This window comes from Corythoichthys intestinalis, chromosome 2 (genome assembly GCF_030265065.1).
Source record: "Corythoichthys intestinalis isolate RoL2023-P3 chromosome 2, ASM3026506v1, whole genome shotgun sequence".
In the NCBI taxonomy this organism is placed as follows: Eukaryota; Metazoa; Chordata; class Actinopteri; order Syngnathiformes; family Syngnathidae; genus Corythoichthys; species Corythoichthys intestinalis.
Window position 1 is genome coordinate 70203060 of NC_080396.1, and position 22790 is coordinate 70225849.

General features: G+C 38.6%; 1 protein-coding gene across 2 annotated transcripts in view; it reads right to left on the minus strand.

Annotated features, from left to right (window-relative positions):
- The window catches only part of samd11 (sterile alpha motif domain containing 11), a 130617-nt gene that overhangs the window by 60187 nt on the left and 47640 nt on the right, over positions 1 to 22790 (minus strand). For both annotated transcript variants that reach the window (XM_057826818.1, XM_057826808.1), the window contains exon 4: positions 19139 to 19248. In XM_057826818.1, coding sequence (XP_057682801.1) covers positions 19139 to 19248 — 110 coding nt within the window. The remainder of the gene's footprint in view (positions 1 to 19138; positions 19249 to 22790) is intronic.

The window sequence follows — 22790 nt, forward strand, 5'->3', positions numbered from 1 at the left end:
GTTTTTAACTGGCACACCTCAGCTTTCTCGCAGAGTCTGTCAGACAAACCACAGCAGCAACTGCTTCCTCTGTTTCGCCCTTTTCCTGCCTTCTCTTCGCTGCTCAGAGGGTATTTTTAGGGGTGGAGAGGAACATTTTTTTTTTTTTTCTGCGAAGAGAGGAGCGGCTCTGTCTCCTCAACACACAGAATCACCTTTTTTTGTGCATGAAAAACAAGGCATAACAAAAACAAAGATAATTTGAGTTAACAGACTTTAGTCACTAGCTGAGGTCTTGTCCAAAACCTTTCTTGGCTTGATATCAAAGGGTTTTTAGCAGTGCTGTCAAGTTTATCGCATTAACGGGCGGTAATTAATTTTTTAAATTAATCACGATGAAATATTTGAGGCATTTAACGCATGCGCGGAATGACCCGCTCATGCATTGCCACAAACAGATTACAATGACGCCGTGTTTTTGCACATTGACAGCTAAGAGGCAGAGAAAGGCGGGTGGACACAGGCGTTCAGTGGAACGCGCCATTTATTGGCTATTTAGTTGGCTTTGGCAACTCCTTCACAAGAAACATAAGTATCATTTAGTGAAAGCACATCAAAAATAATATTCCTATCGCTCAAAAAAATAATGATCATTTACAATCAAAATAGCTATGCAAAATACACATAAAACTTACTCAGACTCTGGTCAAACTCTATTCAAAAATTTTGTTTAGCTCAACAAATACACTGGATGGCAATATTTAGTGACAATATACAAACTATCAGAGGTCTCGTACGTTGTGAAGCCAGCACTCAAATGACCGTGTACAATGTATGGACCAGTAAACAGGGAACTACAGCATCAGTCGAGGGACAAAACACACTCATTGGCTCGATTACTAAGTAATTTAAAACTCGCCATTGACACCTTGTGGTGTATTTCAATCATTACCTTACGTAGTTAAAAACACTGTGGAAGAACGGCATGGATTTTTTGATTGAAAATTTTACAAATTTTATTAAATCGAAAACATTAAGAGGGTTTTTAATATAAAATTACTTTAACTTGTACTAACATTTATCTTTTAAGAACTACAAGTCTTTCTATCCGTGGAGCCCTTTAACAGAAAGAATGTTAATAATGTCAATGCCATCTTGTGGATTTATTGTTATAATAAACAAATACAGTACTTATGTACAGTATGTTGAATGTATATATCCGTTTTGTGTCTTATCTTTCCATTCCAACAATAATTTACAGAAAAATATGGCATATTTTAGAGATGGTTTGAATTGTAATTAATTACAATTAATTAATTTTTAAGCAGTGATTAATTCGATTAAAAATTTTAATCATTTGACAGCCCTAGTTTTTAGTAAACTGTTGCAACAGCATTTTTTTTTTTTTTTTGCATGTTGACAGAAAACATTATTTCCTCCATGCATTAACTTTATGGTTTTTCAATACTTCACTTTCAGGCCACAAGCATTTTTATTCACAGAAATGACCTTTTCAGGGTTCTTACTGGTTTAAAAAAAAAAAAAAGTTAGTTGGGGGTCATAGTTCCAATGATTGTACGGTTTAGTCCATGGAGTTTCGCAATTTAATTAGAATTCCAAACCGCACGGAGGTTGAGTGGAATCGTGGATGATTTTAAAAATGCCCGCGGGAAACATTTTACATGTCAAATAAGTGGACCTGTCAAGAGAAAAGATGTGGTCGTGTCATCGAAAGGTTAAAAGTATTGTACAGGGTATAATATTACAGAGCAAAACACAATAGTTGCTGTTTTTTTTGTTTTTTTTTAAACGCAATAAGTATTGTAAACACTAGAGTCGAACAAATACTAGTACAGTGCCCTCCATAATTATTGGCACCCCTGAAAAAGATGTGTTTTTTAGCTTCTAATATATATATTTTTTAAAATTCAAATAATATGGGACCTTAATGGAAAAAAAGAGAAAAATCCAACCTTCAATACAAGTGCATTCATTCAGTGGCTAAAAAATCCCACATAAAGAAAAAATTATGACATCAAATAATGTGTGTCACGATTATTAGCACCCCTGGTGTTAATACTTTGTACAACCCCCTTTTGCCAACAAAACAAGGTCTGGGGACTGAGATGGCCATGGGAAAAGCTTGATTTTGTGTCTGGTGAAACATTTCTGTGTAGATTTGGCCATATATTTAGGGTCACTGTCTTGCTGAAAGACCCAGTGACGACCCATCTTCAGCTTTCGGGCAGAGGGCAACAGATTTTTATTTAAAATGTCCTGGTATTTTAAAGCATTCATGATGCCATGCACCCTAACAAGGTTCCCAGGGCCTTTGGAAGCAAAACAGCCCCACAGCATCACTGACCCACCCCGATACTTCACAGTGGGTATGAAGTGCTTTTCAGCATGCGGATCTTTCGTGGCACGCCAGACCCACTTAGAGTGTTTGTTGCCAAAAAGCTCAATCTTGGTCTCATCTGACCAAAGCACATGGTCCCAGTTGAAGCCTGGGACCGTGTGTATTTTTGTGTGAGACCAAGATTGAGCTTTTTGGCAGCAAACACTCTAAGTGGGCCTGGCGTGCCACGAAAGATGCGTATGCTGAAAAGCACCATGATCCATTCTGTAACGTTTTTCAAATCAAATATATTTATATTAACAGATTTTTTTTTGTCATTCCAAAAAACAAAACAAAAACCTAGGTCACCCTTTTTACATTTTTGAAAATTTCACCTACTGTATATGAGTGTAATGGTATGCAAACTAACTTTCAAATGCTGTAAGAAAAAAAGCCTTTTTCCTGTTGTACTGAACCGTGACTTGTGTGTACGTCACACCCCTAATATATATATATATATATATATATATATATATATATATATATATATATATATATATATATATAAATATATATATATATATGTGTGTGTGTGTGTATGTACAAATTATTATTACATTGTAGCATCTACAAGGGCAACGGCCACTTGGTGATGATAATGCATACTGAATAGGAAAACAGTGCATTATTTTCAATTAATTGTACCCACCCGAACGCCATGAACTGTATGTAAAAAGTTTCCCGCGTGTTCAACAGAGTTTCTTGAGTGTATATATATTTAAAAGGATTTTTCAACTTAATGAGCTCTTTCTTTTGTGATGGCCCCGATGATGGATTTTGTTATCCATGCACAATAGCGTAACTTTAAATACAAATCAAGTAATTTTCGGCCAACTGCCCGTTTTTGGGGCAAAAAACTAGTAATTTAGACAATTCTGCGTCCGTACCACAAAAAAAAATGGGCTTTTATGTGTTTTATTTTATGTAACATTTCAATCAAAAGACGATGAGGGCCAGATAGCCAGCAAAACGTGCTGAGGCAATACAGTAGTGACATCGGAATTCAACCTAATAAGTTGTGGTTGTCTTTAGAAAAATGTAAATTTTGCATTCTTTGAGTAGAATTAAGATTCTGCCTGTTTTCCTCAAGTATTAAGTTTCTGATGTTAAAAAAAGTTGAGTGATTTATTAGCTGTTGAAAACAAGTAAAAATTGCACTAAATTAAAAAAAAAAATGTAAGTCTGTATCGGGCAAAAACTTATGTGATATGTTAAATATTGCTATTGATTGGTGAATTTTGCGCATCTAGCGTAAAATCTGCGAATGTTATAGCCATTTTAGGTTTTGTTATTCTTATATAAAAAAAAATTTAATCGGCATTTTATTAGGGAAGAACTTTGACTATTTTAATGCCACTGCTCATGGGTAATGCCTGTTTGGGTTTTAGGTCGCTAGCGACTTTGGATTTGAAAATATTTTAATTTTAAGTTTGTGAAAATAGGCCCCCTATGGAGCAGCCCCACGCCCAGTTTCCCATCAACTGAGAGTGAAGTCTATGGTTGACCTAAAGATTGTCCATATCCTACTAAAAGTTGATATTGTTTTAATCATGTTCTGAATTTTTGTGATTTCATTTTGACAAAAAAAAACTTTTTGATGAATATATGATGAATATTCTCAATATTTTTGATTAAGATTTTTTTTCAATAAAGAAAAATACAACAGAGGAAATACTTTAAATATCCTCTGATTTCTCTGGTCCCAAATGAAAGCAGATGGATTATCTTTGTCATTAAGTCGAAAGAGATACCAACATCTGCATTTTACTTTGGAAAACAATGATATCATTACATAGTTTTTTTTTTTTTAACCATTTACAATCCTAATGTTCGATTTGCCTCTTCGAAAAACCTAACCTAATTCCAGAGGTATCAGCAATTCCGATTAACTCAAGGCTCTGTCCTACCTAGCGAAAAAAGCACAATGCATGTTTCCACCCACGCCCGGAGACGCTCATGATCAAACACACATACTTGAGTCGTCTCTCGAGCTGACCTCACTAAAGACATGCCGTCTCCAGAGCTGGTGCCCGAGGGCCAGAGATTTGAGGGCGGCAAGCTTTTAAAGCCAATTAAATGGGGCTTCTTAGAGGACTGATGCTCCCTTTTAATGCCCAGCCCTGAGCTGTGCTAGCGTCTGCGCAAGCCGTTTACTAACTAAGGATGCTTACAGTCAAGTTTGCAACCCGGGGCTCTTCCCGATCACGTGCTTGTTATGCTATGTTATGCGCTGCAGTGGGGGTGGTTATTATTTTGATCATCAGTGCAGTGATTTGAATTTTTTAAAAGCTCCCACTTATACGTACAGTGATTTTCTACCTTTGGGGTAGTCAAAGCACTTACATCTCTGGCATTCAATGATCACATTTCAGTGCTATTGACAGGGATGAACATCCAATCCGTTCGAAATGGCACTGAATAATCGCTGGCTAAATACCCCATATTTGGCCTTCACCAATGCAGACACAAACATTATGCCTGTCAGGTGAGAAGTGGGGAGCAAATGGAGGGAGGTTAAAGCAATGGGTGGCGTCACCTCGGGTTTGCTCATTACTTTTTAGACCACCTGGAGGGAGGGCTCAAGATCTCACTTGCTTCGTTCTTCCTCTTCTTCTTGATGAGGACACTAAAATGCCATCTCCTCATCCTTTCCCTGATGGCTGGTTGATGAGGGCATGGATGTTCTATGGACCTACCCTGGGTCATGGGGAGATGGCGACAGCCCATTTGCCAGACCTGTATCTGTGTACGGACACACTTGCGCCCCCCCAGTCCATTTTTTACTGCATGACTAGCACACGTCTAGGTGGGTTCACGCATGACTGGGTGCAACTAACAACATTTAGGTAAATGAGACTGTCGGTGCCAGGATTCGCGATCAGGTAGCATCGAGTAAGATGTGTACTTATCATCACTTACCGAATATTTTCATAATACTGGGTTACCCGCATCATCCCACATGCTGGAATTGTGTACGCCCCGACCTCCCTAATCACGTTTCTTTCCAACTTACCTTCCCTCCTCTTTTCCCTCAGTTATCAGCCACTACCTCTCACATGGTGTCCACAGGTAAATATAATTAGATTACGATAGCACCACTATGTTCTTAGGTAGCATAGGTGTTAATTAAGCCCCTTTCGGACATATCAGGTAAATTCCTGTGTAAGGTGACGCAGGATTTACCCGCGACATTGCCTTCACACATTCAGAGCCATCCCGGGAATAACGCGGGTAGGACACTTTCACAGACTTGTCCCATGTTGCCGACTCAGCGCTCAGACATTACGTCATTTTTGGTCAGCATCAACAACAAAATAAACCAAATATTTCCAAAGATAGATGGTGGACACTTTTCCTCTGCTCTACGATCTAGTAACAATTTAATTTTGTTATGTTTTCAGTTTAATTTTGCTAATTCCAGTTTGCCATGTTGATAATTGCGATGTTTGTTTACCGCTTTTCGTCTTAATGCGAAGAAAGAGGAAATGACAATCGGCCCGCCATGATATTTACGTCATAAGCCATCGCGCTGTGACACGGGAAATTAACGCCTGCTGCCACACATACCGGAAACATTATACCAAGACGCGACCCGGTAAATATCACCTCTGTGTCAGTCGATCCAGGAAATTGCTTTCACACATACTGTAAGGGCTACCCGATTAAACCCAGGGATTTTAACGGTGTTTAGGTATGTTTGAAAGGTGCTTTAGTTGTTAGTTTTAGTCCCCCTAAAACTAGTTCTTTTTCACTGCTATCTCCCAATAAATAAAACAATATGAACAACCAACATAGGAGTATGGCACATTAAACTGTTCAATCCAGAACAACAGTCGAATTCCCGTTCTCAGTGGCGAAGCAGTTTAACAGGACAGGTTTTAAAAAAAAAAAAAAAAAAAGGCTACTCTTACGTCATTTGTGGACATATCAGAATGAAATATGGTAGGCAAAGCTACAGATAAATACTTGGAGTAGAGGTGCAACAATTAATTGATTAATCGACAACTAATCGATTAGCAAATTAATCGATAGCTATTAGATAACCAATTAATCGTTTAGGATCTTCGTCACCTTAAACTTGTCTAAATTCTTGAAATTATAACATATATATATGACTTCTCAGTTGTAAATCTAATCAGATTTCTTCATTAAATTTTTGTTAAGTCAAAGTAGGACATTAACAAAAATCTGCATTTACTTTGGAAAACTATTCACATTTTTGCCCATTTTCGGATATCTTGCTGTCGAAAGTAGCTTCTTAATTAGGCTGTAACAAATGATCGATTAAATCAATTGATAAAAATATTTAAGAATTGATACAGTTGTTGACTACAGTTAAATCAATAAGCTGTAATAAAATATTATTTTTGAAGTAAATAGTCATCCATTTTGTCTTCATTACAACATGCCTAAAACAACTTCAGGGTTAATTGTAGGCCTGCACAATACATCGTTTGAACATCGCCATCACAATGTGCGCTTGCGCAATAGTCCTATCGCAGGACATGCGATTGTTTTGTTTTATTGTAAACTTTTTTTCTTCATAAAAGCAGCAACCGTGCAGAGACATGGCTTTCTGGATCTCTTTTATATACACCAATCTTCATCTCTATACACCAATCTTCATCATTCACAGATAAATCACCTTTGCCTAGATTAAACAGCGCTATATGAATCCTAGAGACGTCCCGATGGCATAGTTTTGCACCTGAGTCCAAGTGACCTGATTCACAATCTGCCAATACCAAGTCCCGATTCGATACCAGGATTTTTTTTTTTTTTTTTTTTGCTTTGGCGCTCACGTTGCCGAGAACAACCTCTCCCTTACACAATAAATAAGTTTGCCACAGTACACTGCAGACTGTGTACCAAACATAATGATGTTCAACACATTTGTGCTTGTGATCGAAGAGCTACCAAGGCGTCTCTGGCCAGATCAAAGCAACAAACCTGTCAGTCATCATTAACTTAAAGTACCAAATGCCAGATGCACTGGTGACCAAGAAAAACAGTTTAGTCGCACTGCTTTTCAGGAGGGAGGGTGAGAGGCTATATGAGCATGAAGCAGAAAAACATAAATATTATTTTTTAATTAAAAATCCAGTCATTTTCAACTGATTCTGATCCTCTGAAAAATGGCGCGATCAGCCCAATTTCCAATAATGTGATCGGATCGGGACATCTCCAATAAATACACTATGGTCATAGTGAGTCAACCGCAGTCTTCCCAAACAGTGTTTTTCAAGTCTGGTGAAAATTCTAGTTTTAATATCACAATATACAAGTACAAGGCTTATTGTTGCCTGTATTTTCCGAGTGAGCTCTTTGGGTGTGCTTATCATGTCTGGTTATGCATTAACTAATGCATTTACTAATGCTTTAACTCATATTAATTAATATATTAATAAATATTAGATAAGCAATTATATCAATTATTGTAATGTTACTTAAACATTAGTTATTGTCTAAAAATGCCTTAACTCATGTTAATTAGGGGACCCTTATTGTAAATTGTTACTAGTGCACAAATAATGCTCACTCATATGTGATTTTGGCAGTAACAAGAATAATCCAAAACACAATTGTTCTAAAACAAAGCTTGCTCGTCAAAATGAAGGAACACAATACACTGGATGTCCTCCATGAGTGTCCTTTGTTTACTGTCTTGAAAATATTGGCAGGTTACGCGGTGTCAATCTTCTAGGATGGGCCACTATTTATGCTGATGCAGCCATTCTGCCAAGACACCCTGCGCTGGAAATGCAAGCCATCAGATCAGAGTTTATCATTGCGAGGTGCACTACGACAAGCTGAATGCAAAAAGAGAATGGTCCGCTTCTTAACTTTGTATTGAATCCCCCGCTATGTACAGACGTCGAAAATATGTCGAAGTGGCATTAGATGTCAACCTTGCAAGTTAACCTGTTTTATACCAGCAATTCATCCTACTGAGAGAAAAAACAGATGAGAGGGAAAGAGCCGATAAAGACAGAGAGGAAACAACGGGATCTAAACCAGTCTTTCATGTGACACCATCAGGACGAACCATCAAGCAAGGCAGCATTCCTTGCTCGCTCCCTGTCTCTCTCTAGTCCGATTTCCTCTCCTCCCTCCATCGCACGGAGCGTGGTGACAGCTCAGACAGCCAGACTCCTTAATTCCTCTCTTACTCCGTTAATCTGTCATCTTTATCAGGCCAGCAAGGGGGCGGTGGGCGGTGGGGGCTGTGTGAGGAAAGGCTGGGTGACAGGCGGGGACGTGGGGTGGGCCGCCAGCCCCAGCCCCCCAATCAATCTCCACATTACAGCTGACAGAATGGTGCTAATAACTTATTGATCCCTCCTTCCGTGCGCCGGGGCCTCCGCCGGCCCTGAAAGCCCCGTCATTGATTGGCTTACAGGCCGATGCCGCTGGGAGAGGGAGGGGACGGGGGGCCGCTGTATGATGATGGAGACGGACGGGGGCGACATGGGGGCGCTTGGGCTCGTGCCGAGGGAGGATGCATCACGGCCAACACGCACAAAGTACACACAGCAATATAGTGTTTGTCCTGATCTTTTTTTTCAGGGGGGGAACGGAGGAAATTAAGAGAAGTGGAGCTCAAGAAGAATTATGGGCCGCGTGAGGACAAAATGTGTCGCTAACTGCTAAGTCATCTGGTGCACAGGTGGCTGCATGTGTTAAAGAAGTTTGCAGAAGCCGTAACTTAGCGCATTTAGATTAGCGAAACACACACACACACACAAAAACAAAAAAAAAAACCTAAGAAGCTGTCAAATAACTAATCATTTGATCTCGGTTGTGAGCTACGTTCAATTCTTCGTGGATTTTTTTAGTGTTCCCACATAATTAGATTAAGTACTGTAGGTGCACCCATAATAGAAGGATACAAACAAGTATAAGGGATGCCATTTTTTTTCTAAACTGATTATCATGCCTAAATTTATGACGGAGTATTAGGGCCAAATAAAGGAGGGGGAAAATGGACTACGAGATTAACCTTGTACTGTAACTACGAGAAAAAAATGTGAGTAGCTGCTTATTCTCAAATACATTAGGTAATAGTACGACTTTTATCCTTGTAGAAATAGTACGATTTTTTTTTTTCTTGTACTAACAGTTCGACTTTTTTTCTCATACCAATAACACGTCTTTTTTCCCTCGTACTATTACAATGAGAATAGAAATCGTATTATTTCGCAGGGCTAATGTAGCAGACTAAACATCTACTGTACATACCTCGTAATTTTCAGACTATAGACTGCTATTTTTTCCCTCATTTTGAATCCTGCACTGGATTTAGAGGCGGGACTCTTGGGGCACCTTACGATTCGATTACGATTCAGAGGTTACGACTCGATTATAAATCGATTGTTGATGCACAACCCCCCCACAGCTATTAGCTGGTTTTAATGGTTCATACATTAGTTACAAAAATATCGTATTGGCCCGAATATAAGACTGTGTTTTTTGCATTGAAATAAGACTGAAAAAGTGGGAGTCGTCTTTTATACGGGGTCTAGACATTATACCCATTCACGACGCTAGATGGCGCCAGATATCATTGAAGCAAATGCTGAACTTGAGGAATAATGTTCTGTCATGACAGAGCTCAGCTACTCTCAAGTTTAACCAGTTTGCATTATTTTATTGCAATGTTTTCCTTATTCAGATTTGTTTCAAGACTACAGTTACAGTTAGACCTCACTCTGATGGTTAATGCAGCTATTGCAATTTTGTTGTTTTATCACAATAGATTGGTTTATTTACATTTCAAAAACCAGAAGCCATTCATTTACGAATGTGATTGCACTTAAGTATCATATTTAAATGTTCAGATATTAACATCTGAGTGAGGCAAAATAACATGCTTTTTCTCTCAAATATATTATTATAATCATTTGTTTCAGATGTACTGTAATTATTTTCTGTATAAATAATAATTTGGTGTTCAAAAAGTCTTTTATCAAACTTGAGTCTGGAAAAAGAAGGGGTCATCTTATAATAGGGGGCGTCTTGTATTTGGGCCAATACAGTAGTACAAAAAATCCTCTCAGGCTTAAGTAAACTATTTCAGTATCAAGTTAACAGTTCAAAACAGTAAATGAAATACTCAAGTCCTCATTCTGTATCAGCAGCTTTAAACTACATTCAATTAATTTTAATGTTGTGAATAAACCGTAAAAGTTGTTAAAATTGCTCCCGTTATTCCATAATTTCCCTTCTGTCTACTTTCGACATGTGAAATTTTAAAAACTGTTTCAAAATTCAAGTCAAATTTTTGCCGATTTAGGAGTATTTTAGATAAAAAGTTAATTAGGTTCACTTGGAAGGTTCGCTACAAAAGAGCCTTCCCGAGAAGTCTACTGCTTTAAGATGGCGGCTGTTTACTAACTCCGGTGAGTCTGTCATTTGGCATGTAGTTCTCAATACACGTGCTAACGCCACTGAATCTGTCATTTCTCATCTAGTTCTATATACATGTGATATCTACCGTAGCATTATGTGGGCATAGTAGCAACGACTGCGAAGTTTGTAGCTGCTGTCGGCAGTTTTTAATCTAGCGGCATTAGTTTTTTACTCTCGGTCCATTACTCATTGCGTCCTGAAGACCGCGCTGTGTTTTAGTTCTGCTTTACTTAGCATATTTAAATAATCAGAATATGGATGTTTGTGAATCGTTCTCGAATCTTCAGCGGACGAATCGCAAATAATTTTAAGAATCGGAAATTTCACACACCTTTAGTTAATGACAGTTAGTTATGACAGCCTCGTCATCAGACTGTCATAATTATGACATGATCCTGTCATGGGCATATTTTGACTCATCTACATCAGTGGTCTCCAACCCGGTCCTCAAAGGCCCACTGTGGGTCGTGGTTTTTGTTCCTGCCGATCCAGCACAGATAGTTGAACCAAAGAGGTTTCTGCTAAAACAAGCAGCACCTGACAGCAATCAATTGATTGCACTTGTAAAACCCAGATTGGTGAAAAAGTCATTTGTCTGGTTGGAATGAAATCCTGCAACCACAGCGGGCCTTTGAGGACCGGCTTGGAGACCAATGATCTACATTACATTACTATCAATAGAATGATTTATACTAATACTTCGTCTTAGCTTTATGTAGTTTTAAGAGACGTATTAGTGAATTACTAGGCGTAGCTTTACGTAGTTTTACGTAAATGATGTAATAGGAATTGGAATAATATTGTGCATCTCCTGCGTCTATATTTTAGAACGGGGTGCTCATTACGTCGATTGCAATCTACCAGTCGATCACAACGCTAATGTGGATAGATCGTGGCATCAAAAAAAAAACAAACAAAAAAAAAAAAACGAATACAATTAAATGTTTTTTTTTTTTTTAATGTACATAGTTAATTATGTTGTGTGAGCAACATACCAACATAAGTGCATTATGCAAGCCCCCCCGCAGTTAAGGTACATCGCTGGTTGTCTTCTTGAAAAGTAGATCTTGGAGCAAAAAACAATGATGATCCTTGTTTTAGACTGTGCTATGGAAATAAGGAAATCCTTTAACTTTTGGTTCATCTACATCCAATTATAATCACTAGAAGGATTTATATTAATGCTTCGTAGTAACTCCCAGCAATGGTACATGTACGTAACGTGCATAGCGGCTTATTCAGCTACATTACCACTACGTGATAATATGGCTTTTTTTTCTTGTAGTTACAGTACGACTTTAATCTCGTAGTTTTTTTGTTTTGTTTCTTTTTTGGGCCCTAATACTCCATTGTACAACTTTTTTTTTTTTTTTATCTGTAAATAAAAGCAAATACACTTAAAAAAAACAATAATCATACATCTGTGTTCTTTATTAAATCTGACTGTTCACCACCCATAAATGTGTGACGTACAACACCTGTTGGTCTGCTCCTGCATATTAATAATCATACCAAAACAATGGTTACGCTCAAGGGTATTGCAGTTTTTAAAAGTGCCATCATGTGAATTTGATGGGAATTCCCACCAGAATGTGTGTTTTCATCAATTTAGTGGCATGGGCTAATGTAATGGGTATGTTTCAAATGATCTCTAATACTTTTTTACTTTGATTTTGCATTCAAATAAAATGTGACCAATCATTCCCTCAGGCAGCGTGGCGATCACGTGGCTAGCATGTCTGCCTCACAGCTTTGAGGTCATGGGTTGGAATCCTGTCCCAGCCTTCCTGTGGGGACTTTCCGGCTTCCTCCAAAATCATGCATGTTAGGGTCACTGAAGTCTCTAAATAGTAAATAGATGAAGATACAACTTTAAGTAGTTGTTATCTTTAACTCATGTAATTGACGTGCAGCCACTCCAAGGTTTGAGCAATGAGCTTGTACTCATTGCCTGCCCATTGACAGCGCTAGACATCCAATCCATTTTGACTGCTTCAAGCCATCCCAGTCAAAATCAATTGGATGTTTAATGCCGTCAATGGCACTAAAATATGAGCATTCACAGCCAGCCTCCCAGTTTAAATGAACTGGACGTCTATTGTTATCAATGACAATGACAATGAGCAATGAGTCAAATACAATGAAATTTAAAGGGGAAAAATCGGAGTGTTATATAACCAGAGTGTTTTCATTCATTATTTGATTTATAATTTTATTCATTCAGAAGAAGTGCATTAAAAATTTTGATTAATAACAGTTAGTCCTGCAACCATTAATTGGTTAACTCGAGTAATTCGATTAGAAAAACAGCTTCGGATCAAATTTTGCCGCTTTGAGTACGGCATTCGTTTAATTAGAGTGACGTTGTAATGGTTTGTTTTTTAAGTGTTTGCATTTAGTTTTATTGATTTGGGTGGATACACTGCCCTCTAGTAGGAACAGTGAATATGATATGACTTATTTAACATGGGTGAATCCAGCTGCTCCCTGTTAAGACCAATGTAAGGTAAGCTTTTTGTTTGAGCTAATATGTTTTTTATGCATTCATAATTAAGCGCACAGGTATATTTAGCCATTTTGGGGGGGATTATGTGTTTGAAGGATTTGTAACGAGTATTGTAAAAAAAAATTTGCATTTTATAGCATTTAAGCTAGCGGACCTTTGCTATGCAAGTTAGCCAATTGTTCATTTGTTGTACTTAGATCCTTATTTATTCATTTTAAGCTCAGGTATTTTTTTTTTTTTTAAAGAAAGTTCATTTCTGCATAGTTTGAAGAAACACTCGGGAATTTTATTTTGTACTCACATTTAATGCTCTTTTGAAAGTGCAATCTTAGCAAGCTTTGGTTTTACATCTCCTAAAATTGATTATGCAACGCATTAAATGTTCCTAATCCGATTATTTGAACTAACTAGTTGATAGCTTAATCGATTACCAAAATAATCAATAGCTGCAGCCCTAATAACAATATATGACAGACCTGGCATCCACATATTGTTAGTGGATATCACATTTTGAGGCCACACTTGGATACCAAATTTTAATATGACTCAAAACGTGATATCCACATATAGTGGGGCAAATAAGTATTTAGTCAATAACAACATACAGTGGGGCAAATAAGTATTTAGTCAACCACCAATTGTGCAAGTTCTCCTACTTGAAAAGATTAGAGAGGCCTGTAATTGTCAACATGGGTATACCTCAACCATGAGAGACAGAATGTGGAAAAAAAAAAAACAGAAAATAACATTGTTTGAGTTTTAAAGAATTTATTTCCAAATTAGAGTGGAAAATAAGTATATCACCTACATACAAGCAAGATTTCTGGCTGTCAAAGAGGTCTAACTTCTTCTAACGAGGTCTAACGAGGCTCCACTTGTTACCTGTATTAATGGCACCTGTTTCAACTCATTATCGGTATAAAAGACACCTGTCCACAACCTCAGTCAGTCACACTCCAAACTCCACTATGGCCAAGACCAAAGAGCTGTCGAAGGACACCAGAGACAAAATTGTAGACCTGCACCAGGCTGGGAAGACTGAATCTGCAATAGGTAAAACGCTTGGTGTAAAGAAATCAACTGTGGGAGCAATTATTAGAAAATGGAAGATATACAAGACCACTGATAACCTCCCTCGATCTGGGGCTCCATGCAAGATCTCACCCCGTTGTGTCAAAATGATAACAAGAACGGTGAGCAAAAATCCCAGAATCACACATGGGGACCTAGTGAATGACCTACAAAGAGCTGGGACCACAGTGACAAAGGCTGCTATCAGTAACACAATGCGCTGCCAGGGACTCAAATCCTGCACTGCCAGACGTGTCCCCCTGCTGAAGCCAGTACACGTCCAGGTCCGTCTGCGGTTCGCTAGAGAGCATTTGGATGATCCAGAAAAGGACTGGGAGAATGTCTTATGGTCAGATGAAACCAAAATAAAACGTTTAGGTAGAAACACAGGTTCTCGTGTTTGAAGGAGAAAGAATACTGAATTGTATCCGACGAACACCATACCCACTGTGAAGCATGGGGGTGGAAACATCATGCTTTGGGGCTGTTTTTTTTGCAAAAGTACCAGGACGCCTGATCTCTGTATAGGAAAGAATGAATGGGGCCATGTATCGAGAGATTTTGAGTGAAAATCTCCTTCCATCAGCAAGGGCATTGAAGATGAGGCGTGGCTGGGTCTTTCAGCATGACGATGATCCCAAACACACAGCCATGGCAACCAAGGAATGGCTTCATAAGAAGCATTTCAAGGTCCTGGAGTGGCCTAGCCAGTCTCCAGATGTCAAACCCATAGAAAATCTGTGGAGGGAGTTGAAAGTCCGTGTTGCCCAACGACAGCCCCAAAACATCACTGCTCTAGAGGAGATCTGCATGGAGGAATGGGCCAAAATACCAGCAACAGTGTGTGAAAAGCTTGTGAAGAGTTACAGAAAACGTTTGGCCTCCGTTATTGCCAACAAACTGGGTACATAACAAAGTATTGAAATGAACTTTTGGTATTGACCAATTGCTTACTTTCCACAATGATTTGCAAATACATTCTTTAAAAATCAAACAATGTGATTTTCTGGGGGGGGTTTCCCACATTTTGTCTCTCATGGTTGAGGTTTACCCATGTTGACAGTTACAGGCTTCTCTAATATTTTCAAGTGGGAGAACTTGCACAATGAGTGGTTCACTAAATACTTGTTTGCCCCACTGTATGTGGATGCCAGATCTTTATCCGGTTAAGGTTTTATTTTTTCACACTTACCAAAAATAGACAAAGCAAATAACTATTAAGAGTGAATTACTTGTGAATGTTTGAACCTTCTCTGTGATGCATGCTTATTTACCACCCACACCTTTTGTCTATTCTACAGCACACGAAATCTACGGGTTTTCTTTTTCTTTTTTTTTAAATTACCTTTATACTGTATCACATAATGAGTAAAGATGCTACTAGTTTAAAAGCAAAACATGCTACGTTCTATATTCAGAAGCAAACAAAAAAACAAAACAGGCACTTAAAACCGCACTGGGAAGATGCACACGTTGAACGCACACACACAAACACACACCAACAAGTTGTAACTGCCTGTGGGAGTGCGTCTGTGTGGAGGGAGAGGAGGAGGAAGTCCAAAAAACACCTTATCTGCCTGTTTGAGTCTCCGGCCTGACCACAGCGCCACAGTTTACAGTCTCCACAGGCCGCCAGACTCTCAACATCGGCGCCCATGCTCCCCCCCACGGCCCCCCTCCCTCCATCGCCTCATCCCCGCATCCCCCCATCGCCGCTCACAGACCCTCTGAATAGCCGCCGGCTGGGGAGCGAGAGCGCGAACAAGGGAGGGAGGGATAGAAAAGAGAAGAGAAGGCGGGAGGCAGCCTTCCTGTCTGTCCCTCAGATTTAATTAACGGCCTACTCCGGCACGGAGACGACCTCCTTTCCTCCCTTCACACACACACACACACACACATACACACACACACAGGCGGCGCTGTCCGCCACCATAGCTGCCGCCAGCTCTCCCTCGGTGCCGCCACCACACTCATTCATCTCCCTTTCCCGTTTCACTTAATTCCAAATGTTTCTTCCATCACAGCGTCTCTCGCTCCTGTGTCTGCTCTTCCCTACCTTTTTCTTTAGCCTCGTCTACTTCCTGTTTTTGTTTGTGCACACTTTAATGCTCCCTTTTCACATTTCACGGTAAAGTTACAAAGTTGACATAAGAGGAGAAAAACACTGCAGGACAGACGAGTCAAATAATCCCCAGCTCTAAAGCTTACATAGACACCCACGTGCGTATTTGGACGTCACTCTTAACCTGTGTTGATTTTACGTGGGCACGCAGCCATGCAGCTATCTGCTTTTTGTGAGTAATAGTGTGCTTGTGAATGCTTGTGCATCTAATTTCACTGGCAGACAGAATTAGAGGCACTGATCGGATTGGACTTGTTTACAGACATGGAGCGAGGCGCGCAAGCAGCCTTGTTAAATCGCGCTTTAGTGCTCAAACGGACAGATTTTCGGGGCCCGGACCCCCTCTGGAGAAGGCAAAATGTGGTCAGCTGCGGTGCCGTCAGTAAATGCACCTTAAATGGCCCCTCTGTGTCCTCTTTCATTCAGCATTCTAATTTGTTCATCACGTTGAGCGTGATTAACCCAAACTGGGGTGTAGGAATCTACCTGACTAAAAGCAGTGACCTTCTACCCACAATTCCTTGTTCTCACAGGTACCGTATGGCCAATTAATCCTGCAGACAAAAGAGATGAGCAAACAGGGAGAGAGGGTATGCAGGTGTTGGGTCTGAGCTTATTTGCCACTTGCTGTGCTAAAGGCTAATAGGATGAGAAAAGCAGGGTCACTCCGGGGGCAAATTTAGGGAGTTGGCCAAATCTGCATTTTGCATGCGTGTCCCAAGACCCTCGTGAGGATAAGCGGTACGGATAATGAGTAAAGAAATATTTACTGCCTTAAAAGATACGTGCATTATATAATACTAGTATAGTTTCTCCATCTCATTCAAGTCATGAAATCCAAAACCCTAAAACTTTATACACAACCAAACTTTAACTGGATCAGAATTTGAGCTTGAATAGATAAAAACTGTTTCGTTTACTCTGGAACTATTTATATGCACATACTATCGGGGGAAAAAATCTTTTTATTTTTCTTTAATTTGAACAAAAGTTCCAAACATGTTACAGTACTGTACTGTTTACAGTACTTCCACCCGCTTTTTGCAGGAGTTTTGCAGGGTATAAAACGCATATATTTTTGTTTCTTTTGGCAATGTCCTTGTATTTCGGCATTATATGCAGGTAGTCCCCGGGTTATGAACAAGTTCCGCTCCTACGCTAGCGACGTAACCTGAATTTCCACGTAAATTAACCCTTTAAGTATCCCTAAATACTCCCAAAATCTCAAAATAACTATCCAAAAACATGTATTATATGTCATATTTTTTACTTTATTTCATTAATAAACAGCTAAATATACCAATAAACTAAATTATGAATGCATTAAAAAAACATTAGCTCAAACAAAAATTTAGTTTATGTTGATCTTAACAGGGTCTTAACAGCCATGTGAATGAGTTATGTCATATTCACTGTTGTCACTAGAGGGCAGTGTATCCACCCAAATCAATAAAATTCAATGCAAACACTTTCAAAACAAATCATTACAACACCACTTTAATTAGATAAATACTCAAAGCAGCAACATTTAATTTGAATATTTTTTATAATCAAATTACACAAGGTAATCGATTAATCATTCCAGCAATAATATTTTTTTGCATTTTATTTTTAACACATTTGATGCCATTTAGAGGGGTAGAGGTAATTCACTGACCATTCAAATGGACGTCTAGCGCCGTCAATGGCGGCCATCTACAAGACATGCCAAAGGTTGTTGACTTCCACTGGCATCAGATATTAGTTTTCAATATTTAAAACAATATTAAAATATATTTTTTTTTAACATGAAAAAAATCTGTGGGTATTGGAATCATCAACATTCATAAATTTAATACATAAACTATTGAAAGACCACATTAAATGATAAAATCATAATAAAGCATATAAACCAATGCATTTAATGGCAATATTATTAGAATTCAATCATGTTTCCTTGTTTACTCGATACAGATACTCCAGCGTGTGATCCGTTGTAAAACTAAACTGTACTGAATATCTATATTGGAAGTTTTACGGTATTTGTTACGTTACCATCCATTTAATACTTCAGCATTCAAACTAACAATTAACTGTGGATTGCATGATAAAAGACCAGCCGCTAACATTAGTGAACCGAGCAATCACAAGTGAAATGGCTAATGTGTTTACTAAGTGCTGCGCATCTAATAGTGAATGAAATTGGTGTACTTTTATTTAAAAACTAAATACACATGTCACTGTTAACCCCGAGTGGCATAAAACATCCAAACGTACCGTGTTAATAGTTGATTAGTGAGGTTGTTTTCCAACCATATGTCTTTGATGGCAGCAAAACAGGCTCGGGCTACTTGACAAATAGCTGCGATTAAATGCTGTGTTCTGTCTGTAAACTCTTAGCTTAGCACACCATGGTTCCTCTGCTCACATGACTGTTTGGATTAATAGCAAACAACGCTATTTATTATAAGGCAATTTAAAACGGGAGTTTTAGGTAACCCCTAAATCAATCCTGGAGTGCTATGAAACTTTAAGTGACAGGGGAGCGACCTTCGGGAAGAAGTAATAAGATTATGGCAAAATCCTCAATCGCACAAATTAGAGTCAAAGGAACGCTTACACGTTAAAGGACTCTGCCAGATTTAACCACACGCAACGTCACTGTAGGTCCTACCTGTGTGTCCTGTACTGGCATTGTGGTCAGACACTGACTGTCCCTCAGGCATACCATGCTGTCTGCTGTGGTGCAGGTTGGAGATGATTGTAGAGAGGTCACTGTCTCGACTGAAGTACGCACACATGAGAGGAGGAGAAGAGAAACAAGCTGTTAAGCACTTCCAAACAGAAAGATCCAATTCCAAACCAGTATGACATAAACTTTTTCACACTCTACTTACAACAAAACGGCTCGATACTATGTACAGACTCGGCAACTAACGGTAGCTGTGTTGTGGACTGGCTGTTGGCTCTGATGTGTGTCATACAGTCTGACAGACTACTGCATCCAGCACTTTTGGCTCTCATCCCCACTCATCTTCCATACTAAGATCTATTACCCAACATAATTCACAACCTTTAAGTAGTTTAACAGCTTAAAACCTGATTTTACCGCTTCTGAGATAGATGCCATTTGAATAGAATAGTGAAGATTGCGTAAATATGAATGGGTTCAAGTACAACTCAAAACGATGGCAAAATAATCAGTTTAGTGATTCGCATTTACAATGTACACCACAGAAAATTTAAACAGAATAAAATGTAATATGGTCAATTGTAAATATGTACAGTCGGTTTATCGATCACACGGAAGCTATTTCAAAGATGTTAAGCAATTATTTTTGAATAATTTTTGTAGCAGCCAATGTAACAAGCAGCACTGAGGTCTACTAGGAGAGAAGCAGAATTAGCAACCAGAAAAAAAGGGTAGAGATTGTCCCCAACTAACCTCCCGTATTAGTTGTTCGTCTCACAGAAATAACATTATTTGCCTATTGTTATCCTCTCTTTGTATGCAATGCTGCTCTGTGTGAATATGAAGTGTTTTGAAGGTTTATTATAAAACCAACGCTTCTCATTCAATGTTAGCACGATGCTAACTGGCTTTTGTTACATGACATTATATGGTTTCATTGACCATTGTTTACTAAGAGAGATTATGCAATGTTGCTTTAGCCTTTAAAGTGACACTAGGTAAGTGTCAGTTTTGGTTGATTTTAGCGACGCCGGTGGAAAGCGGTAGAGTTTTGCCTTAAGGAAGACTGCGTTTCCAATGAGGACCAGCGCACACCCGCATAGTGTCGTAAAATCATGATGTCCCTGTCACCTGCAGATGGATTAAACGATATTTACGTTTCTGTTTGCCGCCACCCACCAAATTTGACATGAAAATGGCATTTGTTCATGGATAAGCCGCAATGGACTACAAGCCGCAGCTGTTCTCATTGTATTAAGGCATATTTACACCAAAATATATTAACAAGTAACACTATATTTGACAGCGGCATCATAAGACTGTCGTAAGATCAAATGAACCAAAATTGCTTTGAACCAATTGGCTGCAAAGCTTCATTGCTTCAAGATGCTTCATTTGGCTATCACTGCTCCTTTGGGGGAGACAGTCAACCTCTGCTGTCAACACTGTTATCGTCCGACATGCCTCCTAACATGCAGCGTTACAGACGTAAATAACAATTAAAATTCATGTTCTGTGCTAATTATATCTTCAGGTACTGTTCCGGTTGTTTCATTAATTGCTAGTTATGCAATGACAGATGTCATTTTGTGTCATCCAGCAAATTATCACACTTTGGAATGGATGTAAAGATCCGAGCTGGACATAAATGGAGTTAGTGACATATTTTATAATGTCATTAATGCCCATGATAGTGTCATGTCATAATTATGAAGGTCTTATGACACTGCTGTCAAACAAAGTGTTACCTATTAACCCAAATAAATCCACAAATAAACCGCACTGGACTATAAGCCGCAGGATTCAAAATGAGGGAAAAAAAAAACTTTATGTATATGTATATTTTAATAAATGGTTTTTATGCACTGCAAATCTAATAATTATTATATAGATTAGATATATATACTGTATATACAGTGGTACCTATACATACGAAGTTATTTCATTCCAGGACCTTGTTTGTAAGTCGAAATGGTCGTATGTCGGGCAGGATTTTCCCATAAGAATACATTATGATTCCATTAATTCGTTCCACAGCCCAAAAACCTACACTAAATCCTTAATAAATACTGCTGGTACTATTACAAAAGGCAATTACACATTGTAAAACAAATGAATTATAAATGAAAATCGGAATAATTATATAATAATAATAATTCCTGTAATAATTTAACGAATCGGGTTAAATGTGTTAATGTGTTAATGTGGCGGACGTTTTTTTCTGTACCTGAACGCACCACGTGACTGATGTGACAGGGAGAGGGAGCAGTGCGGTTAAGAGTTTACTTTCGCTTTCAATGTTTCTTGAGAGCACCGTCAACTGCGGTGGACAATGGCCGTTTTGTGTTGGATAAGTTCTGAGTAAAAGATAAAAACCTGACGAAGCTGGTGATTTCTTTGGCGATGTTACCACAATAATAATTGTCAACTTAACTTATAAAGACTGGTGAACGGTGGTCGGAGGAGGACGGTGGAGATGTACTGTTGAGCCAGTTCACGAATGCGCATCCCACGCTCATATTTTTCTATAATTTGCATCTTCATTTCAATGGTAAGCGTCCCCTTTTTCTTTGTTTCACCACCTGTACCAACCTTTTTGAGACCTGTGTGTCTCACCAGAAAATCAGCCGTTCGTCCATCTGCAGTGCTGTCATGTCGTCGTATTTCGAGCATGTCGTCATATGTAGAAACAAATGAGTCAAAATTTTACGTCGGATGTCGAAAAGTACCAATGTGTATAAATGTATATATATATTAGGGCTGTCAAAATTATCGCGTTAACGCGCGGTAATTAATTTTTTAAATTAATCACGTTAAAATATTTGACGCAATTAACGCACATGTCCCGCTCAGACAGTATTCTGCCTTTTGGTAAGTTTTACAGCAAGGCTTTTTGTACTGTCTAACAGCGAACTCTTGTGGTCGCTTTGCGACATGGTTTATTGTTGTCTTGCCAGTTCAATATGGCTGCACGACATCTTGGGCTGACGCCTACGTTGTAATGTTGTGCTTATATGATCCTTGGACAAGATTTGTCCGTAAGTATGGCTGTTGTAAATAATGCACATATTATGTTAGTAAGCGAAATGTTATATTTTTTGTATGAGACGCTTTTTGTTTATGTTTAATGAACCTATATAGCGTGCTAAGCTAACGTTGTTGCTAATGCAATGCTTGTGTACTTCTTTTTTTGTAGTTTTACGACGGTCTAAAGAGGACAATGGTTTGAGGCCATTTTATTAATAAATCAGATGAAAAAGGAAGAAGTCTTATTATTATGGCGTCGTTCAGTAGCTGTCTCGCTTTGGAAAAAGTAGACGCTTCGGTGTGAGGACAGCATAGACAGATTTAAATGACAGTAGAGTGAAATGCCTACTACAGTCCTTATGTACCGTATGTTGAATGTATATATCCATCTTATGTCTTATCTTTCCATTCCAACAATTTATTTTACAGAATATGTATATAATTTACAGAAAAATATGGCATATTTTATAGATGGTTTGAATTGCGATTAATTGCGATTAATTATGATTAATTAATTTTTAAGCTGTAATTAACTCGATTAAAAATTTTAATTGTTTGACAGACATACATACATACATATATATTAGGGCTGTCAAAATTATCGCGT